We start from the raw sequence: 24,796 nt of genomic DNA on the forward strand, positions 1-24,796 counted from the left end.
CCTCTTTTTTTTTCCTTATATTTTTATCACTATTGTGAGATTTATGTAACACATCATGCGGCATCCTCAAACTGTTGACTAGAAACTTATTGAATTCTGTGAATTGTTTAGTGTGATTTTCCTCTTCTTCAAAGCTGCTCTTTTTTTTTACTTCTTCCTCTGCCATGGCTCAATAATGTCGGAAAAACACATATAAACATATACAAAGAGAGTATTTTGCAAGATTGAAAATTTTAACGGATTTGTGAAGTGCTGGGTCAAAACTCAGATTAATTTTAGACATCATCCCAACGTCTCCCGAACGAGGAAAATCAGCATGAATTCTGGTTATTAGGCACAGCAACAGCTTTTCATTGTGATGCATATTACAATGCTTTCATTTCCCAAAGATAGTGCATCTGGCACTTAATAGGCATCTTGCCTAAAAACACCACAATAAGGATTTACCAGAATGTAATCTAAAATTGGATTAGTCTTCCTCGTTGCCATCAACTCGGTCACTCCAATTCAGTCCCACATGATACATAGAGAGAAAAATGGAGACTTTGAAATATGTTTTTTCTTTATTTACCTATTAAATTTATTTTATTATTTAAATATTCTATGAAATTTCTTCTTCTATTTTATGAGAGATTATCTTTGTTTAAATCTTTAAATGAACTCTTCAAGGTTGAAGTTTATTCTTCGTAACAAAAAAAATTATTAAAAAAAAATCTTACCTTAAAAGCTTTAAGTTAAAATGTATAAATGTTTACAATCTTAAAGCTGAAATGTACATACGAAACCTACAACTTTATTTAAGAGAACCTGGGGTAAAATGTGACAACCTATTATAAAATTCTAAACTCGGTAAGGTTTCACTGTAAAATAGTCTCAGTCTAAAATTTAAAATTTTTACCACAAGCATGAACCTCCTTGAACGCCAGAAGTTTTGAGGATGCGGGAAATAACACTCAAATTCCTGGAAGGAATATTAAAAAATAAAAGAAAAACAATAATTTAAGTTTTAAACATTTTTCTATAATTTATGCAATATAGTGAATTTTCTAAAACAATTTCGGATTTCTGTTTACATTAAAGCGCCGTATCCATTTTCGGTTTTGGGATTTTTCAGAAGAATATTTTCTAGAGAATTTATTTAACCAAAAATTACCATCATCATCATTTTCAATTATCAATGTATCATCATTTTATCAATAAATGAAAAAAAAATAAAATTTTCAACTGCTTATAGGGTAAGTGTGCCGAATTCCGGCCAGCTTGCAATTTCGGTCACCTTTTTTGTTCCTCGAATTTCCATGAACTTTTAGATTTTACGTACTCTAGAAATTATACAATGCAAAAGAATAACAAAAAATGTAGATTCGACAAGCGAGATGACGTGAAAAAGATATTGGAAGAATTCCCGAAGGGCAAGGAACTATGAGAATGAAGGTGGCCGAAATAGGGCACCAAAGCTATGTCTATATTTTTATTCATTTTAAAATGTATTCAGAATGATTTTAGAGTAAGTAATGACGGTAAACTCTTTACAAGGTTCCAAGCAACACTCTTACAAAAAAAAGAATAAAAAAATTCAATTTGTATTTAAAATATTACATTTCAAACTTGAGATTTTGACGCTTGCATGCAACTATGCCGAAATTAGACACACTTACCCTACCTATTGGGGTCGCAGACCCATGAAATCTAGTTTAGCAGCCCACGCCTGTCGATCCTCCGCCACTTCAGGAAAATGTTCGGGTTCGATCCCAACGCGCTCCCATGCATGATCCTGAATTTGATTCAGCCACCTTGTTCTAGGTCTGCCCCGAGGTCGAGGTCTCCTCACCATGGCTTGCATAGTTTTAAAATTCCCATACGAGATTAAAAAAAAAAACTAACAAACTTCCAAAGTTGGTATTTTGTAAGTAAAGTGGTCGATTCGCTAGGAAAGTGAACGATTCACCAAGTTGACAAAGTTAACCGAAAAAACTGTAAGAATATCTCTGAAAATGCATTAAAAAATTAATAATTTTAATTTGTTTTTAAGATTAATTAATTTAAGAAATTTTTCTGGCGTTAAAGGTGTTCGAATTGCATCCATTGAGCTTCACTGCACTTGATTCTACGGGGCATGAAACTGACAACCCTATCGCTGTATAAGAAAAAATAGTAATGGATGTCCCGAACTCCCCTAGTAGGAAGGCCTAGTTCCTCTATGGAACGTTGTGCCATCATTATTATTATTATTATTATTGTTATTTGTTTTTAACAAAATTTAGCAATTCATCAATTCAAAATAAAAGTGAACCCATCACTTCACTTACAGAATCCTTATACCCGAGAGTAGCATATTCTTAGCCCATATTAGAATTCCATAAGAATGTGCTGAATACAAATCTATCTAAACACAAAACACAAGAAAACCGGTGAAAAAACGGTTTTGAGACATTTTATGTAGCGTAGAAAATCTTCAATTTTATGATTATTTAATTAAGTATCTAATTTTTTAAGTTATTTATTGCAGAATTGAAGTAAAAGTCATTGAAATTTCATGCTTTTTCTTAAGTAAATGCCCTGTAGTTGGCCGGTTCCTCAACTCAGCCAGTGAGTGGGATAATTTATTATTTATTCAATTTACTTAGGTTAGATTTCCTATAATATGGTCTAACCGGTCCATTATTATAAAATCTATTATTTTATATATAATGCAGATCTGTGAAAATTTCATAGACATTGACTATCAAACGTTAAAAAATTGGTTAAATAATTCCACAGGTCGAATTGAGGAATAGGCTGACTTGGGAGCACTTTGCCTACTGAAACTTAATTTTCGTGAACGTCCGCGTTTAAACTAGAATTTTAATTTAATATAATTTAATTTTTACTTGACCTTTGAACTGCACCTTAAAATTGATTTTCACATAAAACAAATCACTACTCAATAAAATATGATCAACTGATTGCTTTAATGCAAATTTGAATAAAATTCAGAAAAATTAAATTATAGTCAAAACAAGAAAATACTAATTATAAATAGTTTTTCTTTTAAAAATAAAGAATGATGCCTGTTTAATTTGTATCACAGGGCAATACCCTCACTGTGCCCTTTCATGAATCCTACAGAATTAAATAAATCAGAGGAAATGAAAACTCTGGGACAAATCTCAATGACAACTTTTAATAGAACACATTTAGCATTATTTCTATATTTCCATCAATTTAGCAAAATTATATCCATTATACCAGCAATATGTCCCCCAATTAGGCTAAGTTTTTTTCAGCAATAAAAGATCTTGGCTTTTAAGACCGAACATTATAACAAATTGTTAAGAAAATGTGAAATTTTGATCTTTTTTCTCTGAGTGTTGTGTAGGTTAGAGGAAACGCAAAATGATGATGATGAAAGTGTTGAATGATTTAAAATCTACACTCTTATTAATTAATAAATTCATCTGCAATCAAGCAAATTTTTTAGTCACACTGACATAGAGAAAATTTTGTGAGAAAAGAAAAAAAACTTGTTGATTTCCCCAAATGATATCAAGACCATCAACAAGGTTAACGTGGAAAAATGTTTGGTGGTAAATTGTTGAGGAAATGTTAACAAAAAAAAATCATGGTTCGGAATTTACTCCCTATCATCCTCATGGATGTTATCATTTTCTCTTTCTACCCTATTGAAAGAAATGAGACATTATCTCATGCAAAAATATCTGTGTGCCAGAAAAATATCAATTAATTAATTACTTTATTTTCTGAGGAAAGAAATGAGGTTACACTTCACCCCGCAAATTTATTTCATTCAGCAAAAACGCGAAAATATTTCACATGCTTTTGAATTTAAACCTTCCACAAAATGGAATGGATACTTAAAGAAGTAAAACAAAAAGTGCAAAAATGCGTTTGAAACGCAAATTCTTTTTTTCAAATTTATTGTATTCTATGGTTCCGAAAGTGAAATGTTTTCTTTTTTGTTTCTTAAAAGCAAATTCTTCGCACATATTCCGAAGAAGGTTTTTGGATTATAAGTACAGTGTTATTGCAAACAATTACTTTAGTTTTATTACAAAATTGTTTTTATTTTTAAATTTTACAAACCAAATTCCATTTAATAAGATATATTGAAAATTAATTCTGCATTACATTAGGAAATCATTGTTTTCTTTTAATTTTGCTTTTTATAAATTAGGCTTGAATATAATTTTATTTTAATTTGTATATTTATTAAGTAATATTTATTTATAATTAAAATGTGCAATTTTTCAATTTTTTGCTGACCAACAATTTTTTTCTGTAAAGTATTAAAATGTTTCAACACAATTTATTTAGTAAAAAAAAACCTACCTACTTTTCTTCTAGAGAAAGGCGGGGTAGTTTCAGATATGCATGATTTTCAAAAATACAAAATTTTGCAATAACTTAAATTAATGGGAAATGCGCTCAATTCCTTCAAATAGCCCTTATAAAATAGAAATTATTTGGAGTTAGTTATCTTGAAAATTCGTAGCATGGATCAGCAATAACTTACTTGTCGTCTAACTGAGTAATTCTTCTATAATCTGTGTATTTCCATATTGTTACAAGATTCGCGATAAAAGTGACGAGGAACTTATAGCAATTGCTGATCCAGGCGACGATTTAATAATGAGCATGAAAACAATTTCAGTTTCTTGAAACTTCTCCACCCTTCCTCAATATAAACTGTTACGTTGCGCTTTGAATTGCAACAAAATTGAAAGCATCGAAATTGAATGCTTTTAAACTACAGAGAACGCAATGGGACTTAAATATGAGAGTAAATATTACGTGTAGCTAAAATTCAAAAACTAAAATTCATTTAGCATGATGCAATTGCAAATCAGGCAAAAGAAAGTTAATTACGCTAAGATTTACATTTTCAACGACTCTTCTGTATTTATGAAATAAATTAAAAACGATTTTTTTGCATCACTTTTCAAAAAACCATCAAATAAAGAAAAGTTTTAGTTTTCCCGAAATTCTTCACAATCTCAGCTTCTGTGGTCCGAGGTAAAATGCGACTTCGTTGAATCGAATCCAAACTTTATGTATATAGATTTTGACCCTCTAAAACATCGATTAAATATCGTCGTTTCGTCGAAGTACAAACTCTTCTGGTGAACAAACGGTAAGAGGTATCGATAAGCAAGCGGTTTTCGACAAAGATTAAATATCGTGTGGATGACATCAGATGGTAATCTTTGATATCTGATTCAACTCTAAACCCTGCTCCTTAAGCCACTTAAGACACTTCTGAATTTTGTTTTCCCAATAACTCAGCCCTTATAAAATTAATCGAAATGAAATTGTGGCATGATATAGTTGGGATTTAGAGCTTTCGATTAAAAATAACTTGACCCTTTCCGATCCCTCTAACTGGAGTCAGATCAAAAATTAATTCTACACATAGCCATATCTTTTCTTATAAAATATCCAAATTTGATGATCTTGGATGATTTTTTAAGGTCTCGTGAAAGTTAACAATTTTTCAGAATATACTACCTTTAATCGAATACATCGGGTCCCGGTCAAAATCCCGAAAGCCAAAATCCCGAAAGCCAAAATCCCGAACGCCAAACTCCCGAAAGTCAAAATCCCGAATGGGCCAAAATCCCGAAAACCAAAATCCCGAATTCTTAAAAGTGTCATAGCTACTCCCACGATTGCACTGGCGCTTTCTGGAGGCAAAGGGAAATCTTCTGTATCTTGGAAAATTATTCTAAACATTTCCCCCCGTATAATTTCATCCCTTTCAGGATTTTGAACATTCGGGTTTTTTTCTTTCTGGATTTTGGTTTTCGGGATTTTGACCTTTTCGGGATTTTGGCGTTCGGGATTTTGGCTTTCGGGATCTTGGCTTTCTGGATTTTGGTTTTCGGGATTTTGACCTTTTCGGGATTTTGAACATTCGGGATTTTGGCTTTCGGGATTTTGTCTGCCACCGAATACTACATACTAATTACTAATTAATCGAATATGAATTTAGGGGAGACTGGGGCAAAGTTAGTCAGCAAATGATTTTTTTTTAAGAGAACTGTTTACTTAGATAAAATTACGGTTTCCAAACTCCTTCTAATGCAAACTATAACATTCCAATATCTAACGCCATTCGTGACAAGTTCTTCCCCAATCTCCTCTAATCAAAAAATCGATTTTCGAAACTTTGTTGTAAATTATATAGAAAAGTTGTAGTTTTTCATAAAATTTTAGTGAAATTGTAAATAGGTCGAGTCTTTTACAACTATGGGTCGCACTCGCCCTTGATATACCCTGACCTGACCTCAGTCTGGATTCTGGATAAGCATAAGCTTAGGGAAGACTGGGGCAGTAGTAAACAGGCGTAGCACGAAACACTGATATTTATGTCTACACTATTTGGACTTATGTCAACCATTTCTTCAGTGGACAAAGATCCCTATTGTAGCTATCAATCCATATAGGTCTCGTCTCTGAAGCCTGATATCTAATTAAAATGAAATTCTAGTGTTTACTTCTGCCCCAGTTTCCTTCATGGTAGATGCAATATTTCATAGTCGACCTCGAAATGCTTGCAACTTCAGGTATTTTAACTCGAAATACGTCCAAAAACGATTGTAAATTTTATCGATTTTGACCACTGAGATCACTTTGTTCTATGTAATTCTTTTCCTCCGATATTCAACTCAAAAAGGAATTTGCTCGCCTTTCGAGTTATAGACACTCGAATGTCGTCTGTAAAGAATCTCAGCTATCATAGGCTTATCTAGTATATCACTGGTCATTTTCAGTTCTTTTGTATTTTACTAAATATATATACTTTAATATAAAGCATTTTTATTAATATTACTGTCTCAAATGCACATTTGATAACTTCCTTCCATCCTTCCTATGTATATCCTTGCTTAATCACAATTGGTGTTTGGTATGATGTGTATCTTATGTGCATATGAATTGAATTCTCTATGTTAGAGGGCTAATCAATTTCTGAAATCAACCCAAAGTACTTGAGCCTTGCTCTTTTGTGTGCTATCGACTTATTGTACTATAATATGTAAATTAAGATAACTTTAAGACAAGTTGGTTTAAGATAACTTTCACTTATACTGGTATGTTACTTGTCATATTTTTCTGTCTTCTGAAATTGCATCAGACCGCGACATGGTCATTAGTGATTTATGGGACTTTTCCAAAAGCCTCGAGAATGGTTACAAATCATGTATCTTCCCAATAATTGCCACTATTTGGCGATATAGTAAAATTTATGACAACAAATTCTCAAGAGATTCTGCCGACAGAATTCGGTTTGTGCTCTCGGCCATTTACAATTAAACTTACGTGATTGGGATTCGCAGTCTCCGGAGATTAATTTTAGACCGTCGACGTTCTTTTTTTTCTCTCTTTCCATTTTCCCTCTCATAGCCCATCTTATTCCTTCCCATTGCACGTAAATAACGTACATTTCGTTAAGTATATACAGAAAATTTTCAATTTGAAAATTTTTGGCAAGAGATACGTAGCAAATATCTGTCCAATTTATTTGTTTGTACGCTTTTGCAAGTACAAATAGACTTAGTGACAGGATATGCTGCAACTGCTTTATTGGATGGATAAGAGATTGAACTTTAGGCCATGAGAGCTTGGACTTTTTGCCATGGAAATTTCCATAAAATAGTGAAAGTAAAATTGTTTTAGGGGTGACTTTGGGTCAAAAGATGTGCTGTCTCTTGTATCACAAATAGCATCATTTTCTATAATTGCCAAAATATTTATCAAAAACATCACTGCGTTCCTCTTAGTCATTCTAGGAGGAAAGACAAAAAAATTCCTTGAAAATTCTGAATGTGAAATCTGTACCTCCTACAAGAACCGTGATAATGAACATCAGTTTACAACATATTGCCTTCATCTCGCATATATACCCGCCAAGATCATAGAGAGAGAAACGTCAGAGAAAAGACGTCATTCATAAAGACGTCGGGACGCTGCAGAGTGGAATTAGGGAATAATTTCAAAAGAATTCATCTAAATCAGCAAATTCTAGTCACAAAGCTAGCAATATTTTTCCTCAATAAAATCATGACGGAGAACATAAGGGATTGAGTTGGAGGGGCATGAGAAGGGGTTCGGTCAAATTCTTATGGTTCAACATAATTATTGTTGCACAATAGAAAGTGATTTTGCAATGTTAGCGTGGTACAAGCAATCAAATGCTAACGACCGCTTCAATGCATCGTTAGTCACAGCAAGATAACCAACTCTTCATTAAGAATTAATTATTTATTATATTTATATGGAAAGCATCACATCCAGGGAGAGCATGATAGAAAGGAAAAATAAACGCAAAGAAGCATCTCATGTAATCAAATGCTAAAATATTGCAGAATTTAATTATGTTACCGTACTAATATATTTTGCAATTGTTGCACAACCCAAAGAAACGTTGCAGATGTACGTGGGCGATAGATGTGGAAAATTCATATTGGCGAAATGCATCATTCCTGGATGCATACAATTTGAAAAGTGTCAAAAGTGCTAATTATAAATTGATTTGAGTTGTAAAACAGTTATAACTTATAATCAGGAAATTGCTCTCAAAATGTTTTCGAGAAGAGTTATTTTTGAGCAAAATTCAAATTTAGTTTGCTCATATTGTATCAAAAAGTTTGTTTTTACTTTCCTGACGTCTCGCTATACAGTGAAATTCAGAAATATTAATACATCTTGAAAACTCTTTTAAAAACCAGCTAAATTAACTTAGATTATCTCTTAGTTTGACAAATTTTGCTACTATTATTTTTTTAGTTTAAAAAAATCTCTGTGAGCAAGAAGAGGAGAGAAAAACATTTGTTTTCATTTGAACAATCGCTATGTCTTCCATTCATTGTAAATTCTGCAAAATTGCCAATGAATATTTAAGGTATAAAATACATTTATATTCTTTCCAACGTGTATTCATACAAATATGACTTTTTTCCAATTTTTGGAATTAAATGATAGCATGTAAAGTATGCATATTGTAGTAGAATTAATCAACTTTAATAACTATATGATTCGAATTGATGCTGCGTATTAATCAATTAAACAGAATTATCGGAAATACTCATTATCAATTCCATTATTTCAGTATTTATAAATTAATTTAATCACTTGTTATATTTATTACACAATATAAAAAACTTGCCGAATATCTCAATAATCCTGAAATAGGGAAGACTGGGGCAAAATTTGTCAAAACGAAAATTACAATATTCACTATTTACTAAAATAAAAGAGTCTGAGGCTTGAAATTTTTATTATAGATAGCCTTCATGAACCTTCTTAAACCTAAAAAGTTTCAAGGGATTCGAGGAAGGATTATGTAAAATAAAAAATAATGAAATTTTGAGACCTATTTTTGGAATATTTGGCTTACAGAAAATATCAATACTGATTAGCTCAATTTAAGCACATTTATCGTTAAGATAGAGAAAAATTATCTTCGACAAAGTTGTAAAGGAATAAATTTTCTATAAAAATATGTCTATTTGATATTTTTAACGTTTGCGAGAGTAAAACGTCAAAAATTATCCGAAGACTGACAAAATTTGCCCCAGCAATTTTGAGAATCTCCACAATATCGACTTTTAGAAAATGATTCTAAAATCACATTTCTTTCGAGATAGAGGGAAATGGTCTTCTACAATGTTGCAGAGCAGTAAATTTCCTATAAGAATACAGTAGAGTCTCGCTATAGGCCATCGCTCTATAGTCCGCACAATTTATCGACCGTTGATTTCAAAACACTGATTTTATGTTAGGTTACGTTTTTTGTACGCAACAAGCATAATTATTTTAATATTTTTGGCAAACTTTATTAAGTAGTTGTGATAATTGTGATCCATAATGAAGAGAGCAAGGACAAGTACCACAATCGCAAAGAAAGTGGAAGCCGTCGAGCAATTTCAATACTAAAAATCGTTGATAATTTTAAAAAATTACATGGACTATAGTGCGACCCAAGTGTCAAATCTGAAACCAAATATGGATTATAACGAGACTCTACTGTATGTCCATTTGATATTTTTAACGTTTGCGAGAGTAAAACGTTACAAATTATCCGAAATTTGCCCCAGCAATTTTGAGAATATCCACAAAATCGACTTTTAGAAAATGATTCGAAAATCACATTTCTTTCGAGATAGTTCCCCTATTTTAAGTTTAAGTTTTCTAAGAGCTCGTGAAATAATGACAAGTTTTGCCCCAGTCTCCCCTAAATAAAGATAAAGATTAAAGATTTAGGTTTCAAAATTAACGATTGTTTGTCTAATGACCTCTACACACCAGAGAAATTTATGTTCTGTTAAAATTAATGATTCTTCTTGTATTAAAAACTCCATGAGCTTTAAAATTATTAATAAATAAAGTTGATAGTTTATTAGTTTTTATAAAAACTAATAAACTAGAAAACTTTAGAAACTTTAACAAGTTTGATACCTTAAAAATTAAGTGGGAAGTAGTTTGGATTAACTCGTAGTTTATTTCACTAGTTTTGTATTTAAGATTTTGCATGCAAAATGTAAACATTCTATTTTTTAGCTTCGTCATAATTAGAGGGATTAGTCAATCTGTAAAATTGTCCTGGAGAACTATTTAACTTTAGGATTTAGCTCTAAATACGTGTGAAAGATCCTTCCCTGTGTAAGCCCTCATGGGGGCTCACGTATGTAAATAAAATTAAAATCTAATATAGGGAGATTGGAGAACTGAAGTTGCCACTCATTTTTTACTTCATGAGGAGTAAACTGTCCATGGCAATTTATGCTCACTCACTAAAGACTTATGACAGTTATGCCTCTTTCTGACTGGAGGTTTAGTTCAGTTCCAGAATGTCTCAAAAATCTAAATAACAAGCAATTTTATTGATTTTTCAAAATTTAATGGATCATTTGGCCTTAATATCCAATCCTAAACAATAATTTCCTAAAAAAAATTGTGCCTGATAAGGAATCAGAGGAGTTAAGCCAGATGGCTAAGCCTGAATAGGCAATACGGTCTGAAGCCCGTATTGCCTAGCAGTAAGAGCCCCAAAGCAATCTTTCAGCACCGAGTCCCCGGCGAGTGGCTTTCAAAATTAATCAAAAAATTTTGATCATAATTACGGTAAGCCATCTTTCGACTAATACTTAAGACTAATAGGCTTTTATTCGTTCTTCAGATCAGACATTTAACCTTGCATTTAACCAACTTCTTGAATGTCATGAATTCCAAACAAAAAGTAAATTGTTTTTAAAAACCCTGACAAATTATTTCCTCAATCAACAATCCTAATCGGAAATTCTCCCAAAAATTTCGTGTTTTAAGTGAGTAAACCAGTTAACTCATATAAATAAACATAGGTCTACAACCCGTATTATACAAGCTTCAGATCGCCTAGAGTCTAGTCATATAGCTTAACTTCTCTGATTTCTAATCATGCGAGACCGAGAAGACTTTTAAAAAATTTTTGATTTAAGATTATAGATCAAGAATCCACATAGGGGAAACTGTCCATTCTCGATACCATTGGAAGCTTGGTAATGATTAAATTTTCGATGTTTTAAAATATATATATGACTCATCGCAACCATATTTTAAAAACTATGGGAAAGTGGCCAGTTTTTAAAATATATTGCGGAGTCACGTTTATTGAGAAACATAGGAAAAATTTAGTCAATACGAAGCTTCCAATGGTATCAAGCATGGACACTTTCCCCTATATTAAATTTTGAAAAACCATTAAAATTTCTTGTTTTTAAAAATTTCAAGTGATTTGGGAAAGCTAGGCTTAACATCCAGTTTGAAATTCGTATAATAGTTTTTAAATTCGAGATTAAGGTGTGGCCTAGTTCCTGAAAGGCTTGAATTTATAAAAGGTACGAGATTGCAGTGATTTTTCAAAATGTGATATATCAACGATCGTCAACCATTTAAGGACAAGTGAGACACCGATATCTCAAAAACAAAAACTTTTTTTTACTATAGAGTATAGAAAGTTGTTTTGTCCTATAAATAGTCCGAAAAATTAGTTCTTATTTTTGGGATACCGGTGTTCCATTCTTCCTTAATGGATTAAGATACTGTCCTGTCCTATTATCCAAAAACTTTGACTATCAAAAATTAAAGCAATTAAGCCATGTGGCTTAATTACTTGTGGTTTAATGTGGCTTAACATCTTAAGTATGAAGACTGTTTAACGATGTATTGAGAAATCCTTAGAATATACGCAGATTGATTATGAACACGGTTAACATATGTTAGTTTTTCAAGGGCGATTAAGGCAAGCTAATAAAATACTCCAGTTTAAAATAAAATTAATTACTTTTCACCATATAGAAGTTTCTTAACTGTAAAATATATAGTTACGTGATACTTAATAACAAAAATGAAATATGAGGAAGATTTTGTTCATCCAGTTTAAAAACAAAAATTTTTGACGGACTTTAGAATGTATTGGAGATGTTATCAATCACCATAGAAAACATGTTCTTAATTTCATCTTAATGCGTGCGTCTGCTTTCACTTTCATTGGTTTCAAATGTTTAAAATGTTTTGCAGATTTTTATGAGTTACAATTTGAACAAATATTTAGGAGTGCGACTGTTGACTACACAAAAATATGTGATCGCTTCTTACCTTGAACCAAGGAATTTTGATTGTCGGCTACCGTAAATAAAAATAAATTATCAACACGAAAGAGCTATCATCAAAAACCATATAATACAAAGTGTGTATAAGTATTCCTTCTAACAATTTCTCGATGGTTAAGTCCTTATTATCTTGATTGAGAATGGGGTATATTTACGTGTTCTTAGAGGAGCATCTCAAGGAGGATTGTTGACGAGAATTCTTCAGAAAAATACAAGAGAGATTCTTGCATTAGATTTTGAAAGAGAGAAAAAAAGCTTTTTCTTTAAGATAAAACAATTCTCCCACAAGAAAAGTATATCTTGCAGAATACTTGAAGAAATTTTCCCAAAGTATAGACATATTTTATAATATGCATTTGCTATGCATAACATTAATAAAGACGATGGAAATGTTTTCCTGTAAATTTAAAGTTGTATAGTTAAATGTATGACTTCAATACTGCTTCTTGTCATCGTATATTATTCAAGTAAAAGCTATAGGAGTAGAGAATAACACGCACAAAAGCTAAAATTAGTTCAACAATTAAAAATAGATGAGATTGTGGAGAGTTTGAGCCAACTACACAGATATTAAACTGGTACATTAAAGAATGAATTCACTTATATGAGCTTTCACTGCGAAGAAGTTTTTTTTCTTTTCTTTGTGTCGCCTGAGATGGACAGAAATATTAGAAAATCTTCCGACGGTCGATAAATAAAAATGTTATTCATAAATAAATAAAAACAGGTGGTAAATTGCCTCCTCCAATATTTATCAGCAGTATTTCAGAATCACTCCTGAATTTATTAACAAATACCATTAGTGGTGGATGATCATCTGACAAATGCTGCTCAGATGTATAAACGAAATTTTCCGCACCGGATTGTGGAAAATCATTCGCTATTTTCGCCTTTTTAGCACAGATTTATATTTTGTGAATTTTCACAGTTATAGCCAGCAACCCAATAAGGTATACTGCTATTTATATGTATATAAGCAATGTCTAGATCTAAATCTGAAACTTTGCAAAAATGATTCATGGTTTTTGCGATCCATGAAAATGTTATGTCTTGTAAATTTAAATACATACTTCCGGCAGGTCACTCGACCTTGCCTTGTCATCTATCAAGTTTCAGACAGAATAATTTAGTATTAAAAGTATTAAATAATTTTGATGTTTGTGCATGAATAATTTTAGAAAATTATAGAGTACAAAGTTATAAAATAAAGTTTTCAATCCTTGAATTATCGCCAAGGAATAAAATTCAAACTAGAAAAGGGTTTATTCTGCACTGAGAGAAATCCGAAAGAGTTAAAATAACATTCCGGAAATGTTAATTTTAGTTTGCGGTTTTGATCCAAAATCGGTGTAAATATTACCATTTTTTGGTGTATTGGGGCTTAAAGTAACCCTTTTCTATGTTAATTTTACCCTTAAAAATGTGTAGAATTAACCTTAAAAATGTTGATATATTTTTACACCTAAAAAGTGTTAAAGTTATGAGGAAAAAAAGTTAATCGCACCCTGTTTTTTCTCAGTGTGCCTTCCACGCCGCGATACTTTTTCATTTTAAATTATTATAAATCTATTGTGCAAAAAGTTTTAAGTACTTGCAGAACTTATACACAGTCAATAGAAAATCTTAAATTTTAAATAACTGTAGGAGCGTAAATCAATTTTGATTAAAGAATAAATATTATATGTCAAAATTAGTTTATAATATCTAACTAAATTTGTAAATCCTTGAAAGAATAGGTACTACGGAACGAATACTGCTAATTAAAAAAGAAATCAATTAATCGATACCCTTGTAAAAACACTATTTAATGCACTACGCCAAAAGCCTTTCTTTGTTTATTTTTGACTAAATCTTGAGTCTCTTGCTTCTTTTCATTTTTAATCTTAAGTTATTATCTATTTATTTAAGTTTCTTAAGTTTCCATCCCTATTTTTTCGAATAATTTTCTCTTCCTAGCTGAATTCAGTGGCAACAATACGCCCTTTTATGAACCTCATTGTCACTTAATCGCACATTCTGCACTTTTTGTCTCTTCACTTTTCTTACCAGAAGGATTCTATAAAAAAAAACATGATGAAGTCAAGTGACGATGTTATGAAACGTAATTAAATGGTGGATCAGTAGGGGAATTCTGTAACTGTATGACAATATCAAATGAGTAAATTTGAATTTTTCGTGTGGAAATTTCGTATAACCTAAATAAAAACCCAACTCAAATTACTTGTTGGAAACTTCACAGAGCAGCTAACAATGGCCATGCTCTTTGCGTTTTAATGTTGTCCTATTCCAGAATTTACCATGAAAATTTGTCATATGATATTGTCATACTGTTACAGAATTCCCCTACAGGATAGCATTAAAAGTCGGTTACGATTGTAAAGAGCTATACAGAGCTCTCAGTGATTAATATTAATTTGCATTTTCGAATAGTTTTCCTGAATTTACTATATAAAAAAATTTAATTTGTCGTATGACATTGTCATACTGTTACAGAATTCTCCCATATAGGCCAATTAAGTCTGCTCAAACTTTTTATTAAAATTATATAAACATTATATCATATTAGGGGCTGTGATATTTAGATTAGCTCGATTATAAGAGTTGACTCATGCGGTCTACTGAACCAGGGTTTCTGCGGTTTACCCCGGGGAGACCGAAAATGATGAGTCGGCGGTAGGCGCAACCTAGACACAATTATGGGAAATAAATAAATTGAATAAAATCTTAAGGTGCTTCTCATGTTAAACGATCAACTTCTGGTCTTATTTCTAACTTGCTTTAATTTGGGAAAAACTTTCATAAATTAGATTGATAAATATATCAGTGGATAGGAAAGAAGGTCTAAATAAATGCTCTGAATAAATAGTAGTTTGTTCAATATTAATTCTAAAAAAAAACTATAATACCTCACTACTGTGTAAGTCTACTGCTGATTAATTCTAGTCCGGCCCCTCCTACATCCTTATAAAATAATATAAGTGTCATTTTTTATGATACTCACCAAAAAATAGAAGAATAATATGCTTTTGTTTTAGTGGAAGAACAATTTTCTTTGTGATTTACAGTAAAGAGACAGTAAAAAAAGTTTAAGAGATACTCCACCAGCAAAAAATCTCAAATCACTCATGACAGAAAATAATTTAGACTCACTAGGAGTAGTCTTCGTAGTGGAACAATATTGACTCTATTTAATTGCTAGAAGATTCATCCAGGCTTGGAGAACTGGTTATAACACTTCCCATGCACTAAAAAACTATAAGAAAAGAACGCTTAAATTAAAGAAAATCTGTTTTACTACGTTTTTGAGACGCGTTTCACTAGCTGATTAGTAAAGACTGCAGTAGATTGCTGTAGTGATTGTGCATTTGCTTCAAATGATCAATAAATATGTTCAAATATTCACTCTATGAAAATAGTGATATATTGATTGAAAACGGTAAATTAAGTAAATTAGTAAATTAGTAATTGGTAAATTGGAATCATCTGTGTTACGTTAATTTTTACAATATATTTTTGGAGTAAGATGCGTGAAAATTAACTTAGTTTTCCAAGAAAATAAACATGATTTCGCTGAATTTTTCACTTGCAAACAAATATAAATGTTAAAGCTTTAACGGGGTTAACAATTGTCAAACACGACGTACGTCCTATTTAATTAAATCCTTACATAATAGTGAAAAGATTCAGAAGTGTGTGAGAGTGTGAGGAATAAATCCCAAACCCAAGTCGATTTTTTTTGTTTAATTTATTGCCGGATTAACGAAGTATCCAATTTTATTTCCAATAAATTTATCTACTTTGAATGTTTACATTTTCTTTACTATTTATTGCCTTTTACTAAAGCATAACCGAAAATAAAACTGCTATTGTATACTAGTTTTCTGTCTAATTCAATAAATTAGCCGGGTTCTTATTTTTATTTATATTTTTAAGTTTTCCAACTTTTACCACTTTCACCTTAAAAGAGTTACTATACTGAATCCATGCAGTATCAGTTAGAATCACGGCATTTCGGCAGGATGCAAGGTTTAATGTTTAATTAGAATTTTCCTTTGGATAAAGCCGTAAATTTCCAGAACTTGCCAAAGCAATGATCTTAGGTGAGAAAGAAAATTGTACACATTATAACGAAAACAGCAGTAATTATTTTCGGAAGTAAAAATGTTTTGGGGGCAGAAAGAGAAAGAAATGGGCGAAAAACGAGGCAAAATGCTTTTCTTTCGTTTTTTTTTTCTAGTCAGTTGTTGACTTGTAAAAATATTAATGGGTGAATTTCACACTGGCACTTTTCGTGATTAGTAAAAGGAGGGAAAATTTATGTCGTGGTGGCTAATCGAATACATCTACATTCTCGACCGTTTTTCACACTTGGTGTGATCCATTCACTTTAACTTCCAATAAGAAGAGAGCCAACCAACCTCTCCTGTGTGTTTATTTTTCTTTTTGGCTTTTCAGCCGTTTCACGAAAATTTTAAAGCGCGTTTTATTAATATGCGAAACTCACCAAGAATACTCACATGGATACACTCAAGCCATCGCGGTACACGGTTAATAAATGACTTCAGTGTGACTTCGAGTGTGGAAGGTGCAAGGACTCAAGATTGGACAATTCGTTTTTAATCTTTCTACTGTTAATCCAAAGTTCAGTATTTGAAAAAAAAAATAATAGCGTATCATAGGAATACCGGTGAAATTCCAGCCTGGAAAAAAATATTAAATCCGAGTGATCAATTAAATAAAAAAAAATTGTCACAGTTCTATAGAAAAGAAAATCTCCCAGGATTACAGCGATATCCTCTCCCAGATGGATAATATGCAAATGTATATTGTGTGAGAAATAACTTTTTTGTGCCAGGAGCGTGTAATTAAAGTTCTAAAAGTGACCCTCTTCGGATGTGGGTGGAGACATAGCCACAAGACAAAAAAGAATCACTCTCTCAAGTTTAGTGTCTCTTTTTGATCGGTTTTTCCGCCAGGGATTAACCAACAAATTTAACATTGTGCTAAAATTTTTGCCTCAACTGTGAATTACCTAATTTATATGCAAGCACTTCATTGGCCTGGATATAGGGAAAATTTTGCATTTGGAATTTTCCGAGGTCACACAGCCATACAATTCAAAATTGAATGAGTTTGTCCAGAATAGATGGGTCAATGCATAAATAGGCATATTTAAGTGGTGAATGAGAGGATACCACCAGTGAGGGGATTAAATGGAAGTTGCATAATATGGGTGTGGCGATTGAGTGAAATAGAAAGAAATTTTTCTCAGTTAAAGTGAAGAAATTAATGTCACCTTCTCGACACATTACCGTGGTTGCACCAAGATTAACAATCATTTATCATCAAGATGGAATATATGACACAATGGAGACGAGAAACAACCACGAGAAAAACAATCCAAAAGGTTCGTATATGATGTACCAGAACTTATTTGTTCACATTTCACCCCATTTTTTTTATTGCACAAACTTGAGACAACGCAAAATATACCCCAGAAACATTTTTTCACCAAAACGGAAGATTAACGTCACAAAAAAGAAATTTTTACGCCATCAAAATTACCCATTTTGAGCCAATTTTCTATTTGTGATCCTAGCACTTAGGAAAAAGGGGCTTGGCTGCCTATTTTTGCAATGATCAAAGATTTGCAATGAAGATAAGGTTCATAAATACTTAACTTATGGCTGAGAAATACGGAACCAACTCTTTGCAAACAAAGAGAAAATTCCCATAGTTTGGAAGCTCACACGTGCGAACCCTACCTACATTCCCCTAGTCAAAAAATTGTTTTTGTGGCACACAGCGTGCCACTCGTCCTTAAACGGCTAAGCTAAAGCTTACCGGTCTACAACCGATTTCAATTGATTTTTAAATCACGCAAAAAGTGGTTTAAATAACAATTTTTGTTCTGCCAAAAATTATTTTATTTGGACCAGCTCGGATTTCTCAAGGATTGTGAGACCTTTTCAACGAATTCAAACTTGTCCAAAATAAGTTGCACTTTAGAGCCTTTTAGGCGGATATTTTGTCCTTATAATGAAAATACCGTTGAATTATTCCTAATAGCGTTTTTTCAAGATCAAAGATTTAAAAGGCTCTAGACAGCATATTTTTTAACCGAATAGTATCATGTTTAACTCATTGGATAGATCTTGGAATTCCTTGAGCTTGGATGCTTGACCCAAATTCAATCGGTTATAAACCGGTAATGAATCCGTTCATAACCTATTGTAGTCGAATTTGCTAACTGAAATGCAATTCGAATATTTTCCGCAAAACGAACAAGCTAACACAGCTTCACCTGACTTTTACGGGCTTCAGACCTAAGACTTAGCCAAATGGCATAATGTAGAAAACCCAATTAAACCGGATGATTATTAATTAAATCGCGACCGAGTCACCAACGTGTATTCTAGAACTCGCGGGAGAATTATAGTTACCCATTGGAGGGCTAACCCCAGCGCAACCCCAAACGCACTCGTTGACGACCGGCGAGAGACTGAAAGGAATAGACATGCGCATAGCCCTCCTCAAGACGTTACACCTAAAGTAACGACTTCTATCCCAGCGAGCATAGATACGAAGGTGACTATAATACTACTCTATAGGGGACTATTTTTAAATTCAAATAGAGCCGTTGAGCGCTGTTCTACAATAACTACTCTAATTTCTTATCAAATATGATTTTTTGGAAAAATTTATCTTAGGATTGGATTATTAAGGACAAATGACCAAAGGCTCCCAGAAAGCAATAAAATTGCTCGCAATTTAAGATTTTGAGACATTCAGGAACTGGGCTAAACTTCTACTCTGAAGCCGCTCTTATGCCGGCTTCAGACTGGAGGTTTAGCCCAGTTCCCGAAGGCCTCAAAAATCTAAATAACAAGCAATTTTAATGATTTTTCAAAATCTAATGGATCATTTGGCCTCAACATCTAATTCTAAACAATAATTTCCTAAAATATCGTGCCTGATTAGGAATTAGAGGAGTTAAGCCAGATGGCTAAGTCTTAGGTCTGAAGCCTGTATTACTCTCGGGGTTGCGAGATTTGGAAATGATGTGGTGCGTACAATTGAGCCAGCAGCTCATGGTGTCCATGAATTTTGGTTTATTGTGTGAATTTTACGAACTTTAGTTCAATGTTAATTGTATTTATGTACAAGAGATTGAGGTATTTTGGTGTAAGCAAGAGAAACACGGTAGATTTTCTTAGCTTTAATATTGATTCTTAAAGATTTGGCAAAGAATGTCAGGGAAGAGTCTCGAAGAAAGACTTCAGTTGTCTAAAATAACTCCATTCTCCCTTCTACGTCGTGTCTTAATTTTCTGTTAAAATAATAAAAAACATATATTAAAATGCAAAAAATCCGTGACCTCTTCAAGTTCACAAGAGATATATTTAATTAAATCAGCGAGCGTTTAAATACCAACCAGTGATATTTTTCCAGATTTTTTCGCAAAAATTTGAGTACATTTTGTGTAATTTTATGAAAAATTAATTTACTCCGAGATGTTTTTATGGAAATACATTTTTTCCTTGGTGGTTTTTCATCTTTTTAATTTCGTACGCAATTCAGAGTGCATTTTTTGTAATTAATGACATTCATAAAGCTGTAAGATGTTTCAGAAGTTATGGAGGAAATTTTAAATAAATACCGATTTTATTATACCACAATGAAAAATTATTTAATTCATGTTGTTTTACAATAAATCTTATCAAATATTTTAAAGCTTTTAAGGTATTTTTTGAGGAAAATTACTCTGCAGTGGACAAGATTTCTAAGAATATATTAATTTGAAATCAAAAAGCTAAATATTTCGTATTATATGATGAATTAAGCTCGTACTTGAACGGTATATTTATTTTAAATGAAATTTTAATTTTTAATAGAATTAAATACAAATAAAAATGTAATTTTCCGCGCATTTTACACCACGTTTTGTCTTGTCAAATAAGTTATGATCAAGGCATAAAAAAATTCTACAATTCAGGTACGAGTTTAGAGGGAAGTGGGGCGCCTTTGAATTTGACAACTATTAAAATATAGCCTTTTTCTTCTATTTTTAAATGGAACTGGACCTAACATGGAACAAAATTATATGATAATTTTGTTCCACAAACCAATTACGAAGGTAAATTTAATAGGAGAAAAAAAACATATGTTAAATCTACTTTAATTCAAAGGCACCCCACTTCCCCCTAACTCATGAGCTAGCTAACAGGAAAGTTTTTTTTGATGTCAGATGAATACTCTGTGAAAAATCTTGTCGACTGCAAAATATTTTTTTTTAAACCATCCGAAAAAATTAAGTTCCAACGGCTGAATTTTTAAAATAATTGAAATAAAATTTTCAGAAAATATAATTTGAAATGTTTTTTTTTCTATGCATAAAAAGCCGAATTAAATTTTTTTATATTAAAAAAAAATATGTAAAGAAAAGAAATTGTTTTTTTAGTCTGTGTGAGCCACATAACCCCTTAATGGGGAATGGTATATTCAAACATTTTTTCATAGGGTAAAAGAAACGAACACCTGTTAGGCAGGGAATATCTTTTGACAATTCTGCCGAAAATTAAAATTTATTTATCTGTTCCTACAAGGATAAGAGGGTCAAAATTTTATATCCCAATGGTAGAAAATAGCGTGACAATAGGTCATGATACAATTTTTTTAAATTCTAATAAGTGTTCCTTTGACGCTATTATTTAAATTTAAAGAAATCTCAAAATATCACAGCTAAGGGGAGGTGGGACTACTTTGAGTTGTGGGGCTAGATTGTTATATGATTTTTTCGCATATTTCTAAATGAAACTGGGTTTTAAGCAAGATGATGTAATTTGGAAAGACAATATATAAATATGGATATAAACAAAATAATTTGAAGGCCTAGCTTCATTTATAAATAGGCAAAAAATCGTATAACAATGAAACTTTTGTACACGTGCCATTTGTAGGGGAATTCTGTAATTGTATGACAATGTCATATGACAAATTTTCATACTAAATTTTGGAGTGGGACAACCATAAAGACTATTTAGCACCTAATGGTTATTGTAAGCAGTTCTGTGAACTTCTCAGTAACTGATACGAGTCGCATTTATAATTAGTTTATCCGAATTTACCACATAAAAAATTAAATTTGTCATATGACATTGTCATATTGTTACAAAATTCCCCTACTCGTTACAATAAGCACGCTATTCTTGTTGCAAATTTCTTCTCGAAATTATTACGTTATTGTTATGTAAAGGTTTTTACTCATTTTCGCAAAGAACAATGTAACTTTTTCTTACCATTTACTCGCGTACACAGTAATAAAAATTGTAAAATTATACTTCTATAATAGTGCAAAATCGACTATTTTAGTTGTTTAATTTAAAAATGTTTAAAAAAATGCACAATAATTTGGCAATTTATTGTCACGTGATTGAAAATTACCACTATTATAGTTGAAAAATTTTCAACAACGTTGTTTAATTTGAAAATGAGTAAAATTTTAACACTAGTGTGAAATCGGATAAATTAATTATTTAATTTCGATCTGTGTAAAATTTCTTGCTATTATAGTCATAAAAAAATTTTAACAATGTTTTGTAATTTAAAACTGTTGAAAAATTTCTAAAAATTACTACAATAATAGTATGATTATTGTTTTTCACATTATTATTGTGTGAAAAAATACGCAACTTTATGGTATTTTTTATCACATGATCAGAAATTAACACTATTATAGTTTGATCATAATTTTTCACACTACTATTGTGTATTTCAACAAAAGTTGTTGAATTTGCAGACAAAAGTTGTTGAATTTTTAAACAAAAGTGGTGTAAAAATTGTTGAATTTCCATTTAAGACATATACTTCAGTCGAGATGCTTTTCATTGGGCAAAAGGTATATAGAACATCAAATATTTATGTGCATAATAAGTAAATCGTGAAGATCCGACCATCAGATGTAATTATCTCGCATTAGGGAGGATCCCGAGTACAGGAAAAAACATTACAAATATCTAAAGACGAAAAAGCTAAAATAAAAGAAAATGAAATTAAAATTCAATAATTTTTGAGTTTACATACAAAAATTCAACAACTTTAAAGTAAACAATTTTAAATTAAATATTTTTTCCAAATGTAACATTATCATAGAATTCAATTAAATTTCTGTCTGCACAGTGAGTGCGACAGTCAAAAAGATTTAGACACAAAACAATCGCAGTTAGCACATTTGCTGATCTAACCGACGATTTTTTATCTACTCAATCTTTTTCTTTTACCCAAAGTTATCAAATTTTAGTAAAATTTTGTAAATTTTAAATTTTAACAATAATTACTTCTTGATATTTGTATATCCTCTGCAAATTCTAAAAGCCATAATTAATTTTAAAACCAGTAATATAATTTTTCAAATGAATTATTATTTTTATTTAATTTTTGATTGTGAAAATTTTATTTACGTTAACGCGTTTAACTTCACATAATAAACGCATTATATTAATTGATTATGCGTTGTTAGTTAAAATGTTATAATTACATTTTCATGTAACTTTGCAGTGATCTGGTGCAAAAATGAACCAAAAATTATCATTTTAGATTTTTTCCAATGCGCAAGTTCAAGCATTCTGTAAATTCTTTCCCATCCAAAGTCTCAAAAAGACAAATCCACACATTTCATATTTATTTTCTAGTATAAAAATCTAATCTTGGGAAAACTCCACGCGTTTCTATATTTAAGAACAGAATTTACAAGTGCCACGATGAACTCCTTCAATGCCATCGAGCAATTGTGAAGGAAGAAAAACAGACAAGATTTATTTATGCTGAGGAATTTGTCAACGTGATCAGTCTTTGATCGCAATTTCTCACACGATGATCTAAACTTCTAAACATCATTCCCATGATATACAAGAAAATGTTTATGGATAGAAAAGATGCTTTTCTGGGGGGGAAGGAGGGCAATGGACAAATCGAATGTGAAGTCATTGAGGCCAGAGAGTAAATTAATTTCATTTCTACTAAAAATACAAGAGGCCATATGGATTTCTATGGGGCAAAAATCGATTCTTGGAACTAAAGAGTATTGACTAATTTTCAAAATAAAAGTACACTTTTTCTTCTTCCAAATACAATCTATTTTTATCGTACGTTTCCTATATTTTTTTCCCAACTGACAGTCACATACATATAGTAAGAGTTACATATATACATTCTTCTCTCAACTAATTCCTACCACACGTGAAAAAGTTTTCTCTCAAAAACTTTTTTTCAAAATTCCATATATTTTTCCATTTTCAACCCGAACCAAATTCCACACCAAATATCTGGTGAACATTGTGTCGATTTGTGAATCTGGGTTAATTATACTCAAAAACTAAACAGTATAACTCATCATTTTTAAACATTTCTAAATATTACACGGTGTATCGCAGACCATTCGTGATGTCTGTCACTTGAAATTCCCACTTCCGACATATACCCTCTATTTTGGGCAGGAAAGTGAATAGTTCATTGCACTTTTTCCTAAATCCCAACACCCAAAATAATACCACCGTCTCGATGAGCTGCGGACTAGTAGGATGGAGACGGAACTTGAGGCCACACTTAGCATAAATTTGCCTAGAACTTTAGGAAAGACTGATCAACTGTAGTAAAATTTTGACTAGGATTAATACGAAATAGTCTCATCGATGGTTTTTAAATCAAAAAGTTCAGGGCTTATCTATTTGTTTTGAAACTGATATTTAGTTAGGTTACCGGTTTTGATCGATTTTGTAGGTTGGACAACCGTGTAGATCGGTGTAGAATTCGCAGAAAGTAAATTTCTGACCAAATTAAGCTTGTTCTTGGTAGTATACTTGAAATAATTTCCCAATTGGTAATTTTAATGCAGAATGAAGCAGGGATGTGTAGTCTAGTTACTGGTTATATAGCCTACGCCATGTTTGGTACCCATTTTATGAAGCAAAATGTCTTTTTTATCCGTTTTATTGGTTAAAAATTGTCTATGTTAGTATTATAAATAAAACAAATGGGAAGTGACCATGCAAATTGGGCTTATATAACCCGGAAGTCATTATGTTTTACCCTTATTTACTTCAATTATGCATAGGTATCCAAAAAGTGGGGTTTAGACAGACACTACCGGA

The 24,796-nt window shown here is 31.7% G+C and overlaps 2 protein-coding genes across 12 annotated transcripts in view; both read left to right on the forward strand.

The window, feature by feature from the left end:
• The window catches only part of LOC129806049 (prolyl 4-hydroxylase subunit alpha-1-like), a 186,297-nt gene that overhangs the window by 95,925 nt on the left and 65,576 nt on the right, over positions 1 to 24,796 (forward strand). The gene's annotated exons all lie outside the window — the stretch shown is intronic.
• LOC129806062 (tropomodulin) overlaps positions 1 to 24,796 on the forward strand; it is an 85,933-nt gene that overhangs the window by 1,099 nt on the left and 60,038 nt on the right. The window contains exon 1 of one of the 11 annotated variants that reach the window (XM_055854409.1): positions 12,203 to 18,054. The exons of the other annotated variants lie outside the window; for them this stretch is intronic. Within the exon in view, the coding sequence (XP_055710384.1) occupies positions 17,998 to 18,054 (57 nt within the window). The 5' untranslated portion in view covers positions 12,203 to 17,997. Of the gene's footprint in view, positions 1 to 12,202; positions 18,055 to 24,796 lie in introns of those variants that run through there. 11 annotated transcript variants of the gene reach the window in all.

Source organism: Phlebotomus papatasi, chromosome 1, assembly GCF_024763615.1.
Source record: "Phlebotomus papatasi isolate M1 chromosome 1, Ppap_2.1, whole genome shotgun sequence".
NCBI classification, from domain to species: domain Eukaryota; kingdom Metazoa; phylum Arthropoda; class Insecta; order Diptera; family Psychodidae; genus Phlebotomus; species Phlebotomus papatasi.